General features: G+C 41.6%; 2 protein-coding genes across 5 annotated transcripts in view; one reads left to right on the plus strand and one right to left on the minus strand.

Moving 5' to 3' along the window:
- On the minus strand, positions 1–14,870 carry etfb (electron transfer flavoprotein subunit beta). Of its 3 annotated transcripts, none has more exons than XM_083761076.1 (7): positions 14,736–14,870; positions 7,610–7,768; positions 5,378–5,536; positions 5,044–5,106; positions 3,997–4,155; positions 3,535–3,741; positions 1–727 (listed from the first exon to the last, which is right to left on the minus strand). In XM_083761076.1, exons 2-6 carry the CDS (start codon positions 7,712–7,714, stop codon positions 3,571–3,573), a joined length of 657 nt encoding a protein of 218 aa, XP_083617202.1. In that variant the 5' UTR covers positions 7,715–7,768; positions 14,736–14,870; the 3' UTR covers positions 1–727; positions 3,535–3,570. The 3 variants fall into 3 exon arrangements, with proteins under 3 accessions (XP_083617202.1, XP_083617203.1, XP_083617201.1); XM_083761077.1 differs by lacking the exon at positions 14,736–14,870 and adding an exon at positions 13,990–14,116; XM_083761075.1 differs by lacking the exon at positions 14,736–14,870 and adding an exon at positions 9,962–10,088.
- The window catches only part of usf2l (upstream transcription factor 2, c-fos interacting-like), a 17,208-nt gene continuing 11,515 nt past the window's right edge, over positions 13,990–19,682 (plus strand). For both annotated transcript variants that reach the window (XM_083761074.1, XM_083761073.1), the window contains exons 1-6: positions 13,990–14,132; positions 14,641–14,681; positions 14,925–15,034; positions 16,684–16,803; positions 17,990–18,143; positions 18,654–18,741. In XM_083761074.1, the coding sequence (XP_083617200.1) occupies positions 14,098–14,132; positions 14,641–14,681; positions 14,925–15,034; positions 16,684–16,803; positions 17,990–18,143; positions 18,654–18,741 (548 nt within the window). In that variant the 5' untranslated portion in view covers positions 13,990–14,097. The remainder of the gene's footprint in view (positions 14,133–14,640; positions 14,682–14,924; positions 15,035–16,683; positions 16,804–17,989; positions 18,144–18,653; positions 18,742–19,682) is intronic.

Raw genomic sequence — 19,682 nt, forward strand, 5'->3', positions numbered from 1 at the left:
TATCTAGGCAGACCTGGTGCCCAGTTTCAATTATATTTTATAAAATATACAGACAAAGTCACTCAGTAGACATGTCACTAATGCTCAATATGCAACATATTCAAATAAACATGTTGGGCTCCATATTTACATATACCATTTACACAAACTTACACAGCTGAGACATGCCTAATACCCCGAAAACGGCCCATCTACAAGCTCACAATGTGTCTCAAAAGTGACGCCCGGCGTGTTGTACGGTGAGCTTGTATATCGGCTATTTTCGGCGTGTGACAACGTTGTACGATAAGGTATAATTCAGACTTCAAGCCACTTCATGAAATTGCTTTGTACCGACCATGGCAACATGTATAGTGCAATACAAACAGGGACATTAATGGATGGCGGCAAGAAGTTTGAACGTATTGCATGTTAAGAATGTTGGTGTTCTGCTGCTTCTGCAAGCAGGTTGTCTATTACTCCACAACAGGTATGTAAGCCACATTATACATGTACCATGTGATACAAAATGCACATAAAAAGACAGGACTGGCCCCATGGGTCTGGAAGATGGCTGCTACAAGACAGTGTTTCTCAGTACTCCACCCTCAGTACTTCTCGCTTGAACAACCGCTGGAGTCACAGTCCCAAACAGAGGGATTAGGTGGATAAATAGGCTTCCGCCACGAGCAACCAGTCCTCAGGGTGAGCTTATATATAATGATGTCCATTTATTCACCCAGGACTCCTACAAGCAAGAAAGAGAAGTCATCAGCACTCAAGACATACTGTAGGTTTTTAAACTGTAACATTTAATTAGTTTAATCATGAAACAATTGCTACATTTTACTCTTTGATATTCTATAAAGTCTTTTGATTACATGATCACCTTTTGGTCAAATATATAAATATATTCTCCCCCCCCCCCTCAATCCAGAGGTAGCGCACCTGCTTTTCTTTCTTTTATTTTGGCATTGTACGAATATTTTTAATACAAGCCTTTAGAGTATTTCTACAATGTGAAATTATTATTAACACATTCTGACCGGGCACCCATTTTGGTGTCAGCATCATGTCGTGCTTTAGCTATTGAAAAATAGCAGATCTACAAGCTCATATCGCGCCACCGAGTGGCGCGATACGAGCTTGTAGGTCTGCTATTTTTGAAAAATCAAAGAGCGACTGACATTTTTAGAATCTGATCTCAGGTCAGAATGGGTTCATCAGACCAGTGTGTGTCCGGCGGAAACCTCGTATGAATCTGATCTCAGGTCAGAATGGGTTAAGTAAAAGGAAAAAGGAAAATAAATCGGACTACCCTGGACCTGAATTGTTATCACCTGTACTATTGCCCTAGTCTACAGTATGTATGATGGTATTGTGGGAGCTGTGTATAAGGGAGATCCAGTAGATCCTCCACATCCAGATCAAGCCAGATTGGAATAAGCATGCGACTACAGAAGCTATGGAGGCATTAAAGGCTTGGGTTCAGGTAGGCCCACATACTGTAGAGCCCTGCCCTGGACTAGAAAAAGCTGACCAATGCAAGGTTCATGTCATTATATATTTGCAAACACGACTGTTGATAGATTCTATGTTGTCCATAACTCTTGTTCCTGCCACCAAGGTCAAATCTGGCAATGCTGGCCGGTTAATTATAGCCTAGGCATGCACAATTCGATTAGCTAGTGTGGCATCTAAAGTCACGGAAATTATTCTATTGGATCGGTTTCATGAATATAAATATAGTAATGATTAATGAACAAAACAGTTTGACTTCAAGGCTAAGCATGGTGTACTTATTTGTGCCTTGAAACAAGTAGCTGAAATGTGGAAAAGACAGTCTTCCCCGTGTCATTGATGCTGGCTTCAAATTCTTTAGACCGGGTCACCCATGAAAAGTTATTTCAGAAATAGAGTCAACAGTGCCTGATACCACGATGATAAGAATCCTGGCATGTCAACCAAAGTATGCAGGTCAGATGGGGTAACAGCGTTTCTGCCTCCTTTGGTGTTTGAATAGACTATGACACATCTTTAATGTGTACATGAATGATTTATACGAACAACTAAGAAGCTGCAAAACTGGTTGGCATCACCCCAATTAACCATCTAAAGTATGCAGATGATTTGGCTTTTGTTTTTTCTCCTAGCAGTGCTGGCTTCAACAGTTGCTGAATATTATACTCTGTTTATGGGGTCAAACATGATGTGTTATACAGTGAAATGCTAAAAAGAGTGTCGGCATAACCTAAAGTGCACAAAATAAACAACTAAATGTCACAACACAACCTTGTTTGTGTTGCATGTTTTACAAATGGCCTCTGAACTAATTAACAAGTTGTGATTTTCCATGCGTGTATATTTATGACCATTAATCTCTGCCGTCTGCACTCAGCTGCGTTGAACCGAGAGTCATCTTCTTTAATTAGTTTGACGGGACAAATATTAGCCAACTTGATGAACAAAACACGTTAGTGCCCAATTATTATATTTCATTGTTCGATGCCGAAATTAGCATTGCTTTTTTCTGCAAGCAATGCTATTGTACGACTAGGGGTGGGATGATGATACTATACTGTGACAATATTTGACTCCACAATATCTGCAATAATAGATATATTGCAAGACATTTAATTCACGATATATCATGATATCTACGTAACGTGAAGACAAGAAGTATAACTGTCTAATGTCTACTGTATATCACAGTATTCACAAACCAGATAACATCCATAATGTTAAGTATGGAGGACAGAGCAACATTATGGTGAGCAATATTATAAGGAACAGAGATGCAAAGAGACTGCAAGGTTTGTAATGAATCTTTGCCGTTGACTAGGGTTGCTTATAACACCTGCTTCGAATGTTATCAACCGATAATCACCAATTATGTTCTTATCAAGACCATGCAATGGAGGTAATATGGACATTTCCACAAACTGCCTAACGCCAGTAGGCGACTAGGAAACGGGGACGTGAAATTACTGTCGCTGAAGCAAAAACATGATGAAACTGCACTATACAACAACTTCGCTTTGTTGAGGTTAGGGTTAGGTTTCTGGTTTAAGGACTTCAGTGTTCTGTTTCTGTACCTTACAATTTAGTTTATGTAGGTTAGATTTAGGGTTAGTAGTGAGACAACGCGCCAAACGTGACGTCGTACAATGACTGACATCAATATGTAGGAAATGTCCATTCTGGCTCCATTGCATGGTCTTGATAAGGGCTTAAATGATTAAATCATCTGATAACATCTGAAACCGCTAGTTATACTAGGTAATCTGTTCCCCATCTTATTCACCTTTACATTACAGAAACCGTTCATATGCGTATTCATAATATTTTAGTAAAATATCGATACTTGGCGCCAGCTTATTGATAACATCTCGCAAGTTCAACATTCAACAAAGTATAAGAATTGCATTGATTGCCCAGATTGGACACTGCCATTGAGGTGAGGCTATTGCAGCGGTGTATATGTGTAAGAGAAAGGCTGTAAATGTGTGTGTGAGAGTTCAGTGTAAGATGTGTACATATGGAGAGTAGACTCACCCTTCTGTTTTGTTCCTGTGCTCTCCTGCTCGGCCTCTATATCCTCCCTGCCTCCCTGAGCTTGCTCACCAGGTCGTCGACCGTCTCCACTTTCACACCGGCCAGTCTCTGAGGAGGCTCATCCACTCTCACCACCTCTAATCGTGTCGTCATGTCAACGCCCAGATCTGCTGGCAGCATTTTAACGATCTTCTTCTTTTTGGCTTTCTAAATAAGTAATGGAGACGAAGAACACGAGTGAATCTTTGCTAAAACAATTTGGGTGCACCGTAATAACTGCTTATCTTTGGAGCATTCATTCATGGTTGGGTAATGGTGAGTAAGTGCACAACACCAAACTACACCAAAATGCATTCAAGACCAGATGAACAAGAGCTTTCATATTTCAAGAGTTGACCGATTTATTGGTCAACACATCCCTGAAATCAACTCTGTAACTCTAGTGTGTGTGCATGTCTGTACCATGATATTGGGAAGAGTGGCGTATCTGGGGGTATTGAGTCGTAGGTCTGCAGTCAGCACTGCAGGCAAGTTGATCTTAATGGTCTCCAGTCCACCATCGATTTCTCTCACCACTTTCACCTTACCATCTTCAAATGTCACCTCAGATGCAAAGGTGCCCTGAAATAACAACACTGAGCCTCAATTCAAGACCTCGGGGACAGGCAACATTAACATGACATTATCTTGTTTAAGTCCCTATGTTATCTTGTAGTCAGGATTAATACATTTCATCACCAATGTGAAATTCAGTTTCCCTAGGGGAATCAGCAGCCTGGAACTCACCTATGCTTTTTATGGCATAGGCAGCTCCCGGCAGGATCCGCCGGGAGAAACTATGCCCAGCTGCGCGACATGAGACTAATTACTTAGAGCGACAGAGAGAGAGAGGAGCGTGTGTGTGTACATGTGTGCGTGTGTATGTAAATTTTACAAAGGTGCAGATGATCAGAAATCAGCAGAGAGTGATCAACGTTTGCGCTACTCTATGCCGAATTGAAGTGGACTCAGACCCAGACTTTTCTTTCCTCCCTGGAAATAAAAACGTCTGGGTTTCCGAGGCTAGGGAATCAGTGACAGCTGCTGAAAGTTGGTGTACCATAAATAACCTATATGCAGGCAGGATGTACACAATTGTATTATGCTTTAAGTAGCAACATCCAGCAGTCGTTAAGCATCAGGTTGAATAATTATGGAAGTTTGTTCTTGTTGGATGGGCATTTTGAAACACTTACTCTTGAAAGTTATGATTGCTTAAACCTTAGGATGAGTTTTTAAACAGTGTTAGTGCCTCCTCTGTTGGCTGAACATAGTAACTACACCCTACAACACTGATTCCAAACAGCCTTTGACCTTCATAGTAGGATTTGTGTAGCTCTGACTGACTCAAACTAGAATCCACCATACTTGATAAGACACGTGGTACAGTGACATAATGTCAACACCGTATGCTTTTAGGTGCAAGTCAGTATACTATGACTCAATGACCACATCAAAGTTAAAACTCACTTGAGGCCAGTCCAGCAAGGCAGCTGTCATCTGACCTGTCTGGTTGCAGTCATCGTCAATAGCCTTTGGAGGGGGGGGGGGGGGGGGGGGAGAACAGCAGTGAGTCTTAAAATATTAGAATATATAATTTATTGGATATAAGGAATGAAGTGCCAAGCTACCAAAACAACTTTTGATGAGATAACCTAATGATATGCAGTCAAGTAGACAATGTTTTAATGGGAATATTATGTGGTTGGTTTTCAATCATTTTATTGATAATATATCCATCCAATAGTAATGTTTCAAGCGGAATTTGACTAAAGTGGTAGTTTTGCTTTCGGATATCTCAAACCTGTTTGCCGAGGATGACGAGTTGAGCCTCTTCCTTCTTTGCCAGAGCCGCAAAGATCTTGGAGACCTGCAGGGGTCCCATGTTAGCGTAATCCTTTGCAGCGACTTCCACGTGGATGCCACGATCTGCCCCCATGGCAAGTGCAGTGCGGATGGTTTCCTGAATAAACAACATACACTTAAGTTGAGACGCAGCTCTGACAAGACAGAAAGAAAGAGCTCCAAGAATGCAACACCCGAGTAACAATATTTTTGTCATTAGACAAGTTCTGCAATCCATGACTAAAAACATACAGTAGTATATTCTTTAACCCATTCTGACCTGAGATCAGATTCATGCGAGGTTTCCGCCGGACACACACTGGTCTGATGAACCCATTCTGACCTGAGATCAGATTCTAAAAATGTCAGTCGCTCTTCGATTTTTCAAAAATAGCAGACCTACAAGCTCGTATCGCGCCACTCGGTGGCGCGATATGAGCTTGTAGATCTGCTATTTTTAAATAGCTAAAGCACGACATGATGCCGACACCAAAATGGGTGCCCGTTCAGAATGGGTTAAGTGGTAGCGATATATAGGTTTGGATATATAGGTTATTTTGCTCAAAGACAACAGAACTGAAACTTGTATGTAATGGTATGGTTAGGTTTTAAAGGCAAAAAGGAAGTCCACAGGCACACACCCTTAAGTGACTTTATTAATCAATTAATTTAATCAAGGCGTCCAATGTGTGATGTTTCAAGCTAAAGCTCTTGAGTCTGAATAAGAGAGCTTTGGCTTGAAATGCTTAATTTAAAAGGGAGCTACAATGCAAGCTGTGCTTCTTTGCCTTTGATCTTTGTTAATTTTGGGTCCAGCACTTCAAAAGGTTTTCTTTTTTTATCTCGATGTGCACTTCTTTTGAGCTAGTTTCATGTTCAGATTTAGACATGTTCTTTGAAAGAATATTATGCCATTTGATCAGATACATTAATTAGAATCCTCAGGCATGGCTCTCAGTCTCACTACCACCTCAGACGAACTGCACTCACCACCTCACTAAATCCCATGAAATGGTTAGGTAACAAATCTTTCTAGCCTAGGATGTGGGCTCAAACATTCTCAGACAGCAAACACAACAAGCTGCCATAACAGCTCATGGCCTGGACAGAGGCTGAAAAGTCGCACACAAACAAACACACGCATACAATTATGTTAATATAAGGTATTTAACATAGTTATGAGGATAATCAATGTAATACATCATAATCATAACAAACGTAATATAATGCCTTAGTAATTGAACCCTAATGTCATTATAGTCTTCACTTTTTTTTGCAATAATAATATAAAACTTCTCAGCGAATAATCGCTGAGAAAATAATCGATAGTTGCCTTGCAGCCCTAATGGCAAATAAGATAACAGTCCTACAATAGCTAACAAAGTACCCCATAAAACTCAAAATAATCAATCTATGACTCAATTTTTATTCTGAACACAAAGCAGACAAGTTGCCACAGTGCATGTCTAGAGGACATTGGTAAAAAAGGCCCTTGTGCATATTAAGCCTGTCTGGGTTGTGGCCCTGAATATCTGAGAAGGGCCATAGCAGGTGGCTCTACAATTGTCAAATTAATTTGTTCTGCAAATGTACTTGTAGCTGTGAAGAAATTTGTACTATTATAAGCCATGGATGAAGCATTTTGGCGTATGGCACTACTTTCACCTTTCAATGCTGAAATCCTGCTCCACCCAGCACTTCAGAAGAGAACTGCTGAGCATAGCGCATTTACAATCTATGGAAACGCTTATTTTTAGCATGGTTATAATTAACAAATGAAAACATAACCAGAATAAAGATTTATTCACTCTCTGAGACTCCACGTGCACCTGCTCCAAGAATGAGTACTATATGGCTATTATCCCATTCTGGGCGGGCACCCATTTTGGTATTAGCATTATGTTATGCTTTATCTATTGAAAAATAGCAGATCTACAAGCTCATATCGCACCACCGAGTGGCGCGATACGAGCTTGTAGGTCTGCTATTTTTGAAAAATCGAAGAGCGACTGACATTTTTAGAATCTGATCTCAGGTCAGAATGGGTTCATCAGACCAGTGTGTGTCCGGCGGAAACCTCGTATGAATCTGATCTCAGGTCAGAATGGGTTATTGGCCAACTCCCTGCATGTCTATAAGGACATCTGTAATGAGGCAGTGGTGCAGAGGCCTGGTGCTCCGTCACACCCACCTGTACTTGCTGCGGCCCGCAGCTGACAGCCACCACCTCCTTAATCAGCTTCTTCTCCTTGAGCTTGACCGCTTCCTCCACAGCGATCTCACAGAAGGGGTTCATCGAGTGCTTCACGCCATCCGTCACAACGCCGCTGTTGTCTGGCTTCACACGAATCTGTAGGAGGAAGAAGAAAGCATTAGGACAGTCACGATGGGGGCACACTACAGCATGATGAAAGGGACAAGTAGCGTTAGATTCTAGGACAACCTGACAGACGGGGTGATAGAGAGCAACGAGAGAGAGAGAGAGAGAGAGAGAGAGAGACAGGTTGGTGCATTGTGTTGAAAGGCAATAAACCAAAGTAACACTTCTTCAGCTGCTTTGATCCATGCACTGTATATGCATTAGACAACATGGTCCTTGGATGCCACTCTCCGGTTGACTACCTTTGGTGCATGCCACCCCACAACAGACCAGATGCACCATGAAATATGTTCTAATTGCTATAAAACGATTTTTTCTGCTGCTTCAGCACTGGGAGAGTGCAGGGTTTGCGTCCCCTTCCGAATGCTTTTGTTACCATCTGTATGACTGTATCGTAACTGCACTCCAGTGAGCTGCTGAGAAAGAGAACATTAACTACAGAGTAGTATATATTAATTTATTCTAAATTCTAATGTATGTCTGAACTTTTACTTCAGATAGTTGTATCCTATTTGCATTGTGTATAGTAGCGTCAAAAAATAATATTTCATCTTCTATCAGTTGCCCATTGACACATAAAGAGTCTTTACGAACTATCGTATACCGTGTGAATATTATATATAAAATACAGAATACAGATTGAATATATTGATTGACAATATATGTATTTTAAGGAACATTTATGGCAATGTACATTTTAATCCACAAAAATAGTTATCTAAGCCTTAGACTAATCCTCGAAAGTGCCAACTCTCCCAGAGTGACCCTTCCCTGAACAGAGCTTGGACAGACACGTTTTGCTCCCCTGTCTCATAGTTGAGAAAGTTGCTAGTAGGAAAGAGTTGTATCACTGTACAAACAGACTGAAAGCCTGGCTGTATGACAGATCCAGTTGAGTGCAGCTAAAGCAGGAACACTCCGACCACTGCAGAGAGCAGCTGTAAACTAAACAGATACACATAACTGCCAACAGTTTAGCAGGAGACCCCAGATTTTTTAGCCCATCTCTGGCAGTGCTTCTGAATTGAAATTTCTCCTCTGAAAATATCATCCTTAAAGAATAAGGACAACTCAACCCGCGACTCTATGGTAAAAGTGAGCATGGCCATGGGTGTTACACATCCCTTTGATAATATGCAGACGGAATATAAATCAGTCAGGGAATACTTTTAAGTCAGTGAAGTGAATACCGTAAGTCAGTGAATATACACCTATTTTTCAATGTTGCCAGATATGCAGATACTGATAAATGCAGATAATAATAAAAATAACATAATCACACCCCTGTGACCTGTGTGAAGTGAGGGGCGCTCTTAAGGGGTACATCCTCATGACGTAACATAACATGTCTATTTGCTCAGACTCATATGACATAAATTATCCATTCAAAATTTGCCAATGGGAATTTAAGTTTGTGTAGGACAGAAATAACAATTTGCTCAGACACATAAGACATAAATTCTCCATTCATTGTCAATGGGAATTTAATGTTTGTCTAAGACGTAAATCTACACTAATTAATAGCTGAATATAGGTGGGAAAGCGCCCCCTCAAAAATAACATCAAGCAAACGTGGTTTGAGATGAGGCAATGAATTTGATAGAATTCTTGATTAAACAAAACACCCCAGTTATGATTATAACAGTTAAAATATCTTACACATACAGGTATGTAGCACGTTTTGATCAAATTGAATAGGATTAGGTTAATCTTTGCAGCTAGATGTATGGGGATTAATACATTATAACATTATAACTACAAAAATAAATTGTTGACATTGCAGCTGACCAGCTTCAGCCCCTTATGTCCTCCATTGCATGGAATATCAATCCCAGCAGGTACACATTCTACAAACTTTTAATACAATTTTCAATCAATCAAACTGGTCAATTGATTTTCACGTTATAGGTTATAACGTAAAACCGTGTGTCATTAGCAATGTATTGTAACGAATTGTAACGACGTTAGTTTTCCTACAATACAAGCTGTTGTAACGTGTCTACTGGGCTGGCAGCGCAGTGTACGCCGTCAGTCAGATATGGCTAACATGCCTAAAGACGACCCAGAGGATAGCAGGTCACAGCACCTCAAAGAGTACGACAAATAGCATATTTTGCATGTTCTGGAAATTGTTTTTAAACAAGGAGAGTTAGGAGACAATACCTTGACTGCGTAGTCAATGACACGTTTAACTCCAACGAGAACTCGGCCAGACATTGCAGTTGTGTGGTGTTATTGGTGCAAGTTCTGCTAACTGAATTAGCCACACAGGCAGTCACCGCAATGAACCTTAAAGGAAGGTCGGAAATGTTTTAGAGTGAATCCACTGAAGGCGGGACTAAATGGGACCGCCCACCATAGACGCCAATCAGAAGCTGCAATTAATGCAAACCATCAATCATATGGAATTTCATAGCCAATCACAGTCCATATTGTAGTGTGTTCTCGTCATCTCCGTCGCAAACAAAACCCTCGTAAAGAAACGTTCCGCAACTTCCGCTGCCGGTAAGTAGAGTAAAGTTCATGGCGGGTGACTGACTGTGATATGCGGTCATCATTGGACTGTAGGACATAACACAGCTAATAAGTAGTCATTTATCCCCCCAACCTCGGCCGACAGATGACATACATTACATAGGCTACGCAGTCGCATTGTGACATACATAGATTTCCTGTTTTTGGCTGTATACGGTATATATTTGTAGCCTACGTGAATGTTATGATGAATTGAACATGGTGGACCCTATTGTAAACAAGTGTAATGCTTTATGGTGTCGTGATGTCGTCCACAGTTAACAGTTTTGTATTGAGTTGTGCTTGAAATGTACTGTAATTCTCCAAATAAATAATACGCATTGATATCAAATCTAAATGCACTGTCCATGGATCATCTACTACATCGAGTCGAGCATAACTTGAAATCACCCATTCAGAGACCACAATGATTTTATTCATTCACACAATCAGGGCAACTGCACGGGAGTACTGTATGCCATTTATTTTCGCAGTGGAATGAAACCATCACCAGTGAAACAATAACACACACATAAATTATTAAATTACATGGATGGGACATTGCAGAACATGGATGCAGACAATATAAACTCTTTCTTTTATTTTATTTTCAAAATCTTTTTATTGAAGTTTTTTCTTTTTTACAATCAAACCCAGGGGCAAGCATTAGACAGAGACATATCAAATATGAAAGAAATAAAAAATAAAGCTCCATCCCCTATCCCACCCACCCCCCACCCACAATCCCAAGGATAGTTGGAAAATACATATATCTATATACGAAATACATGCATACATAATTAATGTAATGTAAATAAAAATAATAAAAAATAATAAAGCAGATTTTACTAGCAGAGCAGAATTTGTTTCAGTTGTGGTTGGCGTGGCCGAGGCATAGGCACGGCACAAGACAATATAAACTCTACACATACATTTCACAACTTAACAGAAATAATATTTATAATATTTAGGTAGGTGCAAATACCTATGCATTCCATGCATGATTGTCATGGCCAGGAGATCAAAATCCATAAACATGTGACTTTTCTCAATTTTCATAGTCCGGCAGCTGGGGGTGTGGAGTGGGACATTTGGTAGGCTATATAGTTTTTTTTGTATTGGCCTAAAATATTGTCTATATACAATACATACATTCGTGAATCCACAGGCTGACCGGATGTCGGTATTGAGCAATTTTTATAGGGGTTTATATGTAACAGTATTATTATTGACTGCAGGTCGCATTTACTATGGAATCCTGCATTTCCTGTCAATGAATTGGTTGGTTGGTCACCACAATTTACAATTTAGGCATTTAGCAGACGCTCTTAATCCAGAGCGATTTACATTAAGCAAGAACAAAAAAGCATGGGAATACATCACATAAAAACATTTCTCACCCCAGGCAAGCCCCTATATATGGTGCCCAGGTCTCGTGACATCATGTGACATCATCAGGGATGGAGATGTGGAGACCCTGATGTCATAGTAAATGCGACCTGCAGGCGCAATTAAGCCCATGTATGGAGATCCCTGATGTCATCAATATTGTCCAGCAACTCTACATCTGACCTCAAACCCTTAGATCTCCATATATGGATATATGTCCATACCTGTTCTGACATTCAATAAGTTGATCCATCCTTCATCTTCAATGTCTCCCTTTTGACTAAGGGGCCGATTCATACTCCTATTTTAGAGCCGAATAAAAGTTCGTTCGGCGCTGTAGAACCTACAATGTGACGTCATTTGAGGTTCGGGGGGGGCGGGTAGCCGGGTACCGTCCTAAAGTCGGCTCTTCGGTGCTACTGAAAATTTCTGACGAGCCGAAATCATTTCGGCACTACAGCGCCGAAACAGCGGTAAAATAGGAGTATGAATTGGCCCTTATACCTGTCCATTCAAATTTCAAACTCTAGACGGGCCTGCCCCAAAGTTATTATAGTGCAGCCAGCGAAAACTAGAGTTCTCAACAGGCCCACCTGTCCATTCAAACTCTAGACGGGCCTGCCCCAAAGTTATTAGTGCAGCCGCGTCCGGCAGCCAGCGAAAACTAGAGTTCTCAACAGGCCCGAAAATTAAGGCCCGGCCCTACCTGGGCCCTCATCAAACCCTGTACACTCAAGAGAATGTCCCCGCTACCACCCTTACAGTTATATCTCCATATACTGTATGGAGCTGACCTGTTCTGACATTCCATTATGTTGATCTGACCTCATCAAACCCTGTACACTCAAGACATTCTCCTTATATGGCCACTGGCCAGTACAGAATTCATTCCATGTTGATCTGACCAGTCCACTCAGAGAGTGGGCGGGGTCTTTGGGCTGGATCCAGGCTAGATCTGACCCCCCATGCCAAAGCGCCAGCGCTCCCACAGCAGTCTGCCGTCAACGAGGCAGATGCGTGCATGCGACCTCGCCAATCGCGAGGAGGTCGCTACTATGATGACTAGGCCGTCTATATTTCATAAGCTTAGTTAGGTCAGGTTTCACCTGACAAAAAATGCTCAATACTGACAGCCGGTCAGCAAGTGGATTCATGAATGTATGCCAATAAAAAAATATATACCAAATTTCCTGCTTAAAACAAAAGAAGCCTGTTGGCTGGCGAACTATCCTCATTATCTAATGAGTCAAAATTTCTCCCAGAGGCGGTGCCTAACCGCTCCAATGAACAGCTGTGTCTGTCCCTTTGTATGTGTCCGTTTACGGACAGCTCCTTCAAAACCGATCTCAAAGAGTACGTACAGGCAGCTGCAATTCGAAACTGGCCCCTGTAAAAAGTTAAAGTCCCCGCTCCCCCCGCAGATCGCGCAAGTACTGCGATTGGCTGGGTATGTATGTATCCTCGTAGCAGTATTGAACTGTACTTTCTTTGATCTGTATACATTCTATAAACTGAATACAAATTTCAATCAATCAAAGCTGCAATTGCCAATACCGCTGGGTGACCTACAGTAAAGTGACACTGTTGAGCAGGGCTACAGTACAGCTGTTGAGCTGTACCACTGACCAATAACAGTAGAGTACACACACACACACACACACACAGTCACACACACACACACACACACACACACACACACAGCCTGCACTGCTCAGTTCACACTTTGATTGATTGATTGAAATATTTTTTTCATGTAGTCTACTTTGCTATAGTGACAGTTTTGACTTTTGCCATAACACCTTCACAAGAATCAAAGGCTAATCACAATCGTGCCAAATCAAGCCCTTTGATGGATTGTCAACAACAAAGTATTAAGAAACACAATAGAATAATGCGACAGCCTTCAGGCCCTTTACACATCACATCCCTGTTTGGGATAAGAGTGGATGGTCTGCATACATTCGACCGAAGGCAGCTGTTTCTGCACGGAAAGCTGTTATGATGAAGTATAACGGTAACCGATGTTAGCGTAAGACAAAGACTAGACACTTTTATATAGTTTCTCTCTTCCTATATAGCCTATATATTTTAAGTATTAAACTTGTGCAAGCATAGCTTTGAATGGGCTGTGCCGTGCGCCACTGAAGTTCCCATCAACAAAAACAATACTGCGACGGTCCATACCAGACCAGAGGCAGTGGATCAGACCCGATCCAGATCCACATCTATAACAGTCTATAACCAGCTGCAGCAGCGCTCTCCATTTTAACTCCGAGACCGATCCATACCTCACGTGTCTTGGGCTGTCTCTCTCACATGACCCGAGTGTTTGTTCCCGTGATCAGCACTTCCATCTCCGTCTGTGACACAGAATATCACTTTTTATTCCAACCCTGATGGATATGCTCGAACAGAGTCTGGACACCACAAGGTAAATTCACTGCCAGCTAAAATGGCTAACTGAGCCCAGGCTAATGTTATGCGCGCTAGCTGGTGACGCTAGCACAGGCCTGACCTGAAAACTAACAAGTTTAAAAAATAAGTAATTATTACTTATTTCAATACACGATTCAGCTAGAGAAGCAGCCCACGAACATCTTACGGTTGAAAGCTGTTGCCAAGATTTTGGAGGTAACACGAAGGCAGAAACATGTTCGGTAGCTTAATCTATCAAAACATAAAACTATATATTTCACTGACTGTTGCAACTAAGTAACTTAAGTACGATTGGACGTTGGTGACATTTTGCATTACAAACTCTGTAGCCTATGTATCAAATTATCTAATCTAAAGTTGAGGATGACTTTAAACTAGGCAAGAGATACTGTCAGTCAGTACTACTATAGTCTACTACTGCAGCTTGCTGCCAATTTAAAGAATATAAGGTGATCATTACATTCACCTAGTTTTTTTTATTTGCTTTCAATCCTGTTTTGCAGCCAAGAAAAGCAAGAAGAGGAGATTGTTCAGATATCTGAAGGTATTGGATCCTGCGGTCGTGTTGTCTGTTATATTGGACAGGGCATCGACTCACTTTTTAACAGCATTCATGTTGATGGATAGAGTTGTCTGTGTTTTCCTGCTCATCCTTGTGTATTTTTTAGTTCTATACCAATACAAAGCAGTTTGTTGTCCTACACAGCATGGCTTGGTAGGATCATCAATGTCATCATTGCATTGTTTCCCCCCTCCTTATACTGCCTTTTGACTCCCTTTCCTGGAGCCGGTGCAGGGGGCGAGGAGCAGACAGCTGTTACAATAGCCAGCGTGCAGCAGGCTTCAGCATTCGGTGACCACAACATACAATACCAGTTCCGCACCGAGGGGGGGCAGGTACGTAGTGAGTGGGAAAATAATACCTTCACATTGCAGCACAGGAGTCTTTTTCTTTGGTAATGACAGACAATGCTATTCTACATTGGTGTAGGAGTTCACACGGAAAAGCAGTGCTCACACTTTATTTTCATGATGTCAAATGAAAATGAAATATGAATACAGGAATGGATCTTGGTTGCATTGAAGCTCAGATGTACCATACCATACCACCTTTATTTAGCACATTTAAATAACAACGTTGTACATAACGTTGTAATAACAGTGTCGTACACATACTTCAAGTTCACATGCAGTGCAAAACAACACCAGTAACTATTACTTTCAGTATCCATTCACATCACATAATGGCCAGGGTAAACACAGCTGAAGGTAATAACAATAATTCTGAATGTTTAACATTTAGGTGTTTGTTTACTATCATGACGTTAATTGTTCAGGAGCTGTCCAGGTTGGTAGACAGTACTATTGTATATCCACTATCTGCATGCGTTTACCCATACTGTACATGAAAATGGTTCATGAAAATTGAAAATAGTACTGCTGTCATTGTACTCTACATCTTGTGACCATTTCAAGACTATAGAGAATGGTGTAACGATTATACATTATTTGTGAAAGACATTATAGCATTCACACTTTGTCTGATTAATCAATGTTTTCTACCACTTATGTACCATATAAATAGCCCTGTTGTTGGGGTCAGTTTGTTTCTGTTCAGCCCCTCACTCGCTCATGCCATTTTAGTGCAATGTAAAAAAAAGTATATATATTCTTTCCCCCCACACATTAATTCCATACTGCATTTTGCTTTAAAAGGGAGATTAGGCTATGTTGTTCTGCCTTGCAGTGCCTTCAGCCTTACTAATTAACTCAGTTAGGGTAATTTTCTTGACATTGGCGGCAGACTGTTTCGAAATGAATACAGAGGAAACAAGTTTATAGGTGATGCGTGTTGCTCATTTGGCATAAACAGCGCTGGTGTGAGTGATCATGTGATTCCAGTCTGGACCAGGATTGGCATGCGGCCGTGTCACATGTCAGTCAGGCGGAGAGTCACATGATTACGGGTTACAAATACGGATTATTTTGAACAAACAGGCTGATTTCTTTTTTTTTTAAATTAAATTGAACACATTCTGAGGCATAATGCCTGGGATCTTTACATGCTTAACCCATTCTGAACGGGCACCCATTTTGGTGTCAGCATCATGTTATGCTTTAGCTATTGAAAAATAGCAGATCTACAAGCTCATATCGCGCCACCGAGTGGCGCGATACGAGCTTGTAGGTCTGCTATTTTTGAAAAATCGAAGAACGACTGACATTTTTTTAAATCTGATCTCAGCTCAGAATGGGTTAATCAGACCAGTGTGTGCCCAGTGGAAAACTCGTATGAATCTGATCTCAGGTCAGAATGGGTTAAATTTGAACTGTTGCGGCAAATGGCAGAATTGTCTGAACTGAAACTACTGCATACGATAAAGACATCTTCTACATGGTAGGTACTGTTTACATTCATGAGAGGCTGACTGACCCCTCTCTGTTTTCTCACTCCATGGGTCTCTTATTTCTCTCTTGTGGTCCGTCTCTTTCTCTTTACCCTTTGTGTCACACCGCCCCCTCTCTCCGTCTCAACGGTCCCTCAGGTGACGTACCGCGTCGTCCAGGTGACGGACCAGCAGCTGGAGGGGAGAGACCAGGGAGGAGGGGCGGTGAGCGTGGTCTCCTCGACCGCCTTCGCCGGCGGTCCCCAAGCAGTAGCACAGGTACCTGACCCACAGCAACTTGGCAACAGTGTCCCACGAACCTGGCTCCACTAACCCATTCTGACCTGAGATCAGATTCATACGAGGTTTCCGCCGGGGACACACTGGTCTGATTAAACCCATTCTGACCTGAGATCAGATTCAATTTTTTTTTTTTTTTTTTCAAAAATAGCAGACCTACAAGCTCATATCGCGCCACTCGGTGGCGCGATATGAGCTTGTAGATCTGCTATTTTTCAATAGATAAAGCATAACATGATGCTAACACCAAAATGGGTGCCCGGTCAGAATGGGTTAAAGGCTAATATATGCATATGGTCATTTGAAAATGTATAAATTAACCATAACCCATTAAGACCTGAGACCAGATTCTACAAAATGTCTTCTAAATCCTACCAGTTTTCTGAAAAACGTAACGTTTTTGTTTCTATGTCAGTGAGCAGTGCTCAAACATTTTCATATCAAGGACCCCCAGAATTATCTGCATTTGGCTGCAGACCCGCATCTCAAAATATTTTTGTTCCAGGGACCCCCAGAAGCAAAGATTTGAGTTAAAAATGTTTGCTGTGAAAGAATGTATATTCAAAGATTTGTACACATTTTCACGATTTTTCTAAAATAGCAAGTCTTCAAGCACATAGCGGGCACTTGGTCAGTGCTATGAGCTTCTATATCTGCTATTTTTCAACATCTAAAGTGTAAAATAATGGTTAAAGGCTAAGGAGACCTGTGCGAAGCATGAGCCGTTTTATGATTGAGCCTAAATTGGCAGTAGTATTATGTGACTCGTTTGTACTGTCTGCTGCTGTATGGATGCATGCAATGATGCAACCCATGTATTTAATGCACAGAATGTCACATACTATGTGCAGACCTCTCACCTGCCACTCCTGTCTCTGCTAACAAGTCTCCCACTCGCCTCCCTTTGTGCCTTTGTGTGTGTGTGTGTGTGTGTGTGTGTGTGTGTGTGTGTGTGTGTGTGTGTGTCGAGTGACCAGCTATGTGGAGAGAGAGAGAGAGTCTTTGTATACACAGTGTGTGCGTACAAGAGAGGTGTGTTGCTGTTTGATAAAAAAAACTCTCTCCCCTATGGCTTAAGACCTTAAGTTATGTGTTGTGAGCTTGTAGATCAGCTATTTTCGGCACCCAACTAAGTATAAATCAGGCTTCTGTCTGTCTGTCACAGGCTGTGATCCAGAACCCCTTCAGTAATGGCGGTAGCCCAGCAGGGGAGGCAGTGGGAGGAGAGACACGCTTTGCTTACTTCCCCGCGACGGCGGTGAGCGACGGGACAGTGTCTGTGCAGGCCACCACGGATCCCACTCTCACACAGGCAGGGGGTGAGTTAAGACACTAATAGCCTGATTTCAGTGATTTGTCCCATTCTGACCTGAGATCAGATTCTAAAAAAATGTCTTCTACATCCTGACAGTCTTCTGAAAAAGCTATGTTTCTATGTCAGTGGTTCTTCGATTTTTCAAAAATAGCAGACCTACAAGCTCGCTATGAGCTTGTAGATCTGCTATTTTTCAATAGCTAAGGCATAACATAAACCAAAAGGGGTTCCCGCCCCAAAATGGGTTGTACTTAGTTTGAGACAGTGCCGTTGTCGTACACTGAAAGTCGCAGCTTGAATTGTTGTGAGCTTATAAACGGACTAACACAGTGATTGTGACGTGGCACAGAATAAGGCTCGGCTATGGGGAGGAGGGGAAAGGAACGGTAATGAAATGACCTAAAAATGACCAAAAGATATGAGTGATGACACTATATGCCTAAACAAGACCAGAATCATATGCTTCCCATGTCTTTCTACTCGTCTCTTCTGACCCCTCTCATCACTTCCCCAGGTCAGTTTTACGTGATGATGACCCCCCCTGATGTTATTCAGACAGGCACGCAACGAACCATAGCGCCACGCACACAGCCCTATCCTGCGTGAGTATCTGCTCCACTATGCTATCTACCTCCAACTGGGGAAGGGGACACCACTGACAGTGCAGTTGCACCGTTTCTTATTTTGCTGGGGAATAAGACAAATTGCAGTACTGCATTTGACTGAATATATTTTGCTTTTCAAAAGCAGAGAGGACCGATATAGAGCTACTATGTATGTATACTTTTCTAACGTGAGCTAGACTGTGTTTGCCTCTCTCTCAGCTCTGCGCTGAGCAGGGTGATGTAATCCTGGGGATCTTTATCTCTGCATGTCCTGCCTGACCTGGTTTCTCTTTTCTTCCTCCTTCTGTTTACCTCGACAGCAGAACTGTGCATCGTAATTATCATTTGACATTTCATTTGTTGATTGCAATCAGATAGATAACAGCGACAGACAATCAGGGTGCATTTAAATATAGAGAAAATGTACTTGTGGCTACATATTCCTTGGCTAGACATATAGTACCTTAGGCTTATTAGCTATAACGTTCATTCAGAAATAGTATTCCAGTGTCCTTCCATTCTGACTCAGAATATGCTTATGTGCTGGATAGGCTGTTTCTCACGAGCCTTATGGCTCAGAAATATAAAGCCATTTAATTAAGGTCAATTGTTGTTTCTTTTTGCATTTGGAGAAAAATGAATACACAGTCCTTTTACTTGTTTATCTGCTCAAGATGAGCACATGATCTATTTGACAAATTAAATTATCATGGAGCTGAGTGTATATTTCTGCCATTTCCCTCCACACTTGCATTCTCTGAATATGACAACATTTTAGGCATTTGCCTGACACTCTTAGCTAGAGCGGCTTACTATGAATGTGCAGGTAGTCCATCAGTGTCTTGCTCAAGGACACAAACACGTGGTTGTTGAGGAACACACTTTCCCATTGTCTGTTATTCCTGAGCACTAGGCCATTCTGCTGCCTCCACCTCAGA

Source organism: Protomyctophum parallelum (genome assembly GCF_964188405.1).
Source record: "Protomyctophum parallelum genome assembly, chromosome: 3".
Lineage (NCBI taxonomy): Eukaryota > Metazoa > Chordata > Actinopteri > Myctophiformes > Myctophidae > Protomyctophum > Protomyctophum parallelum.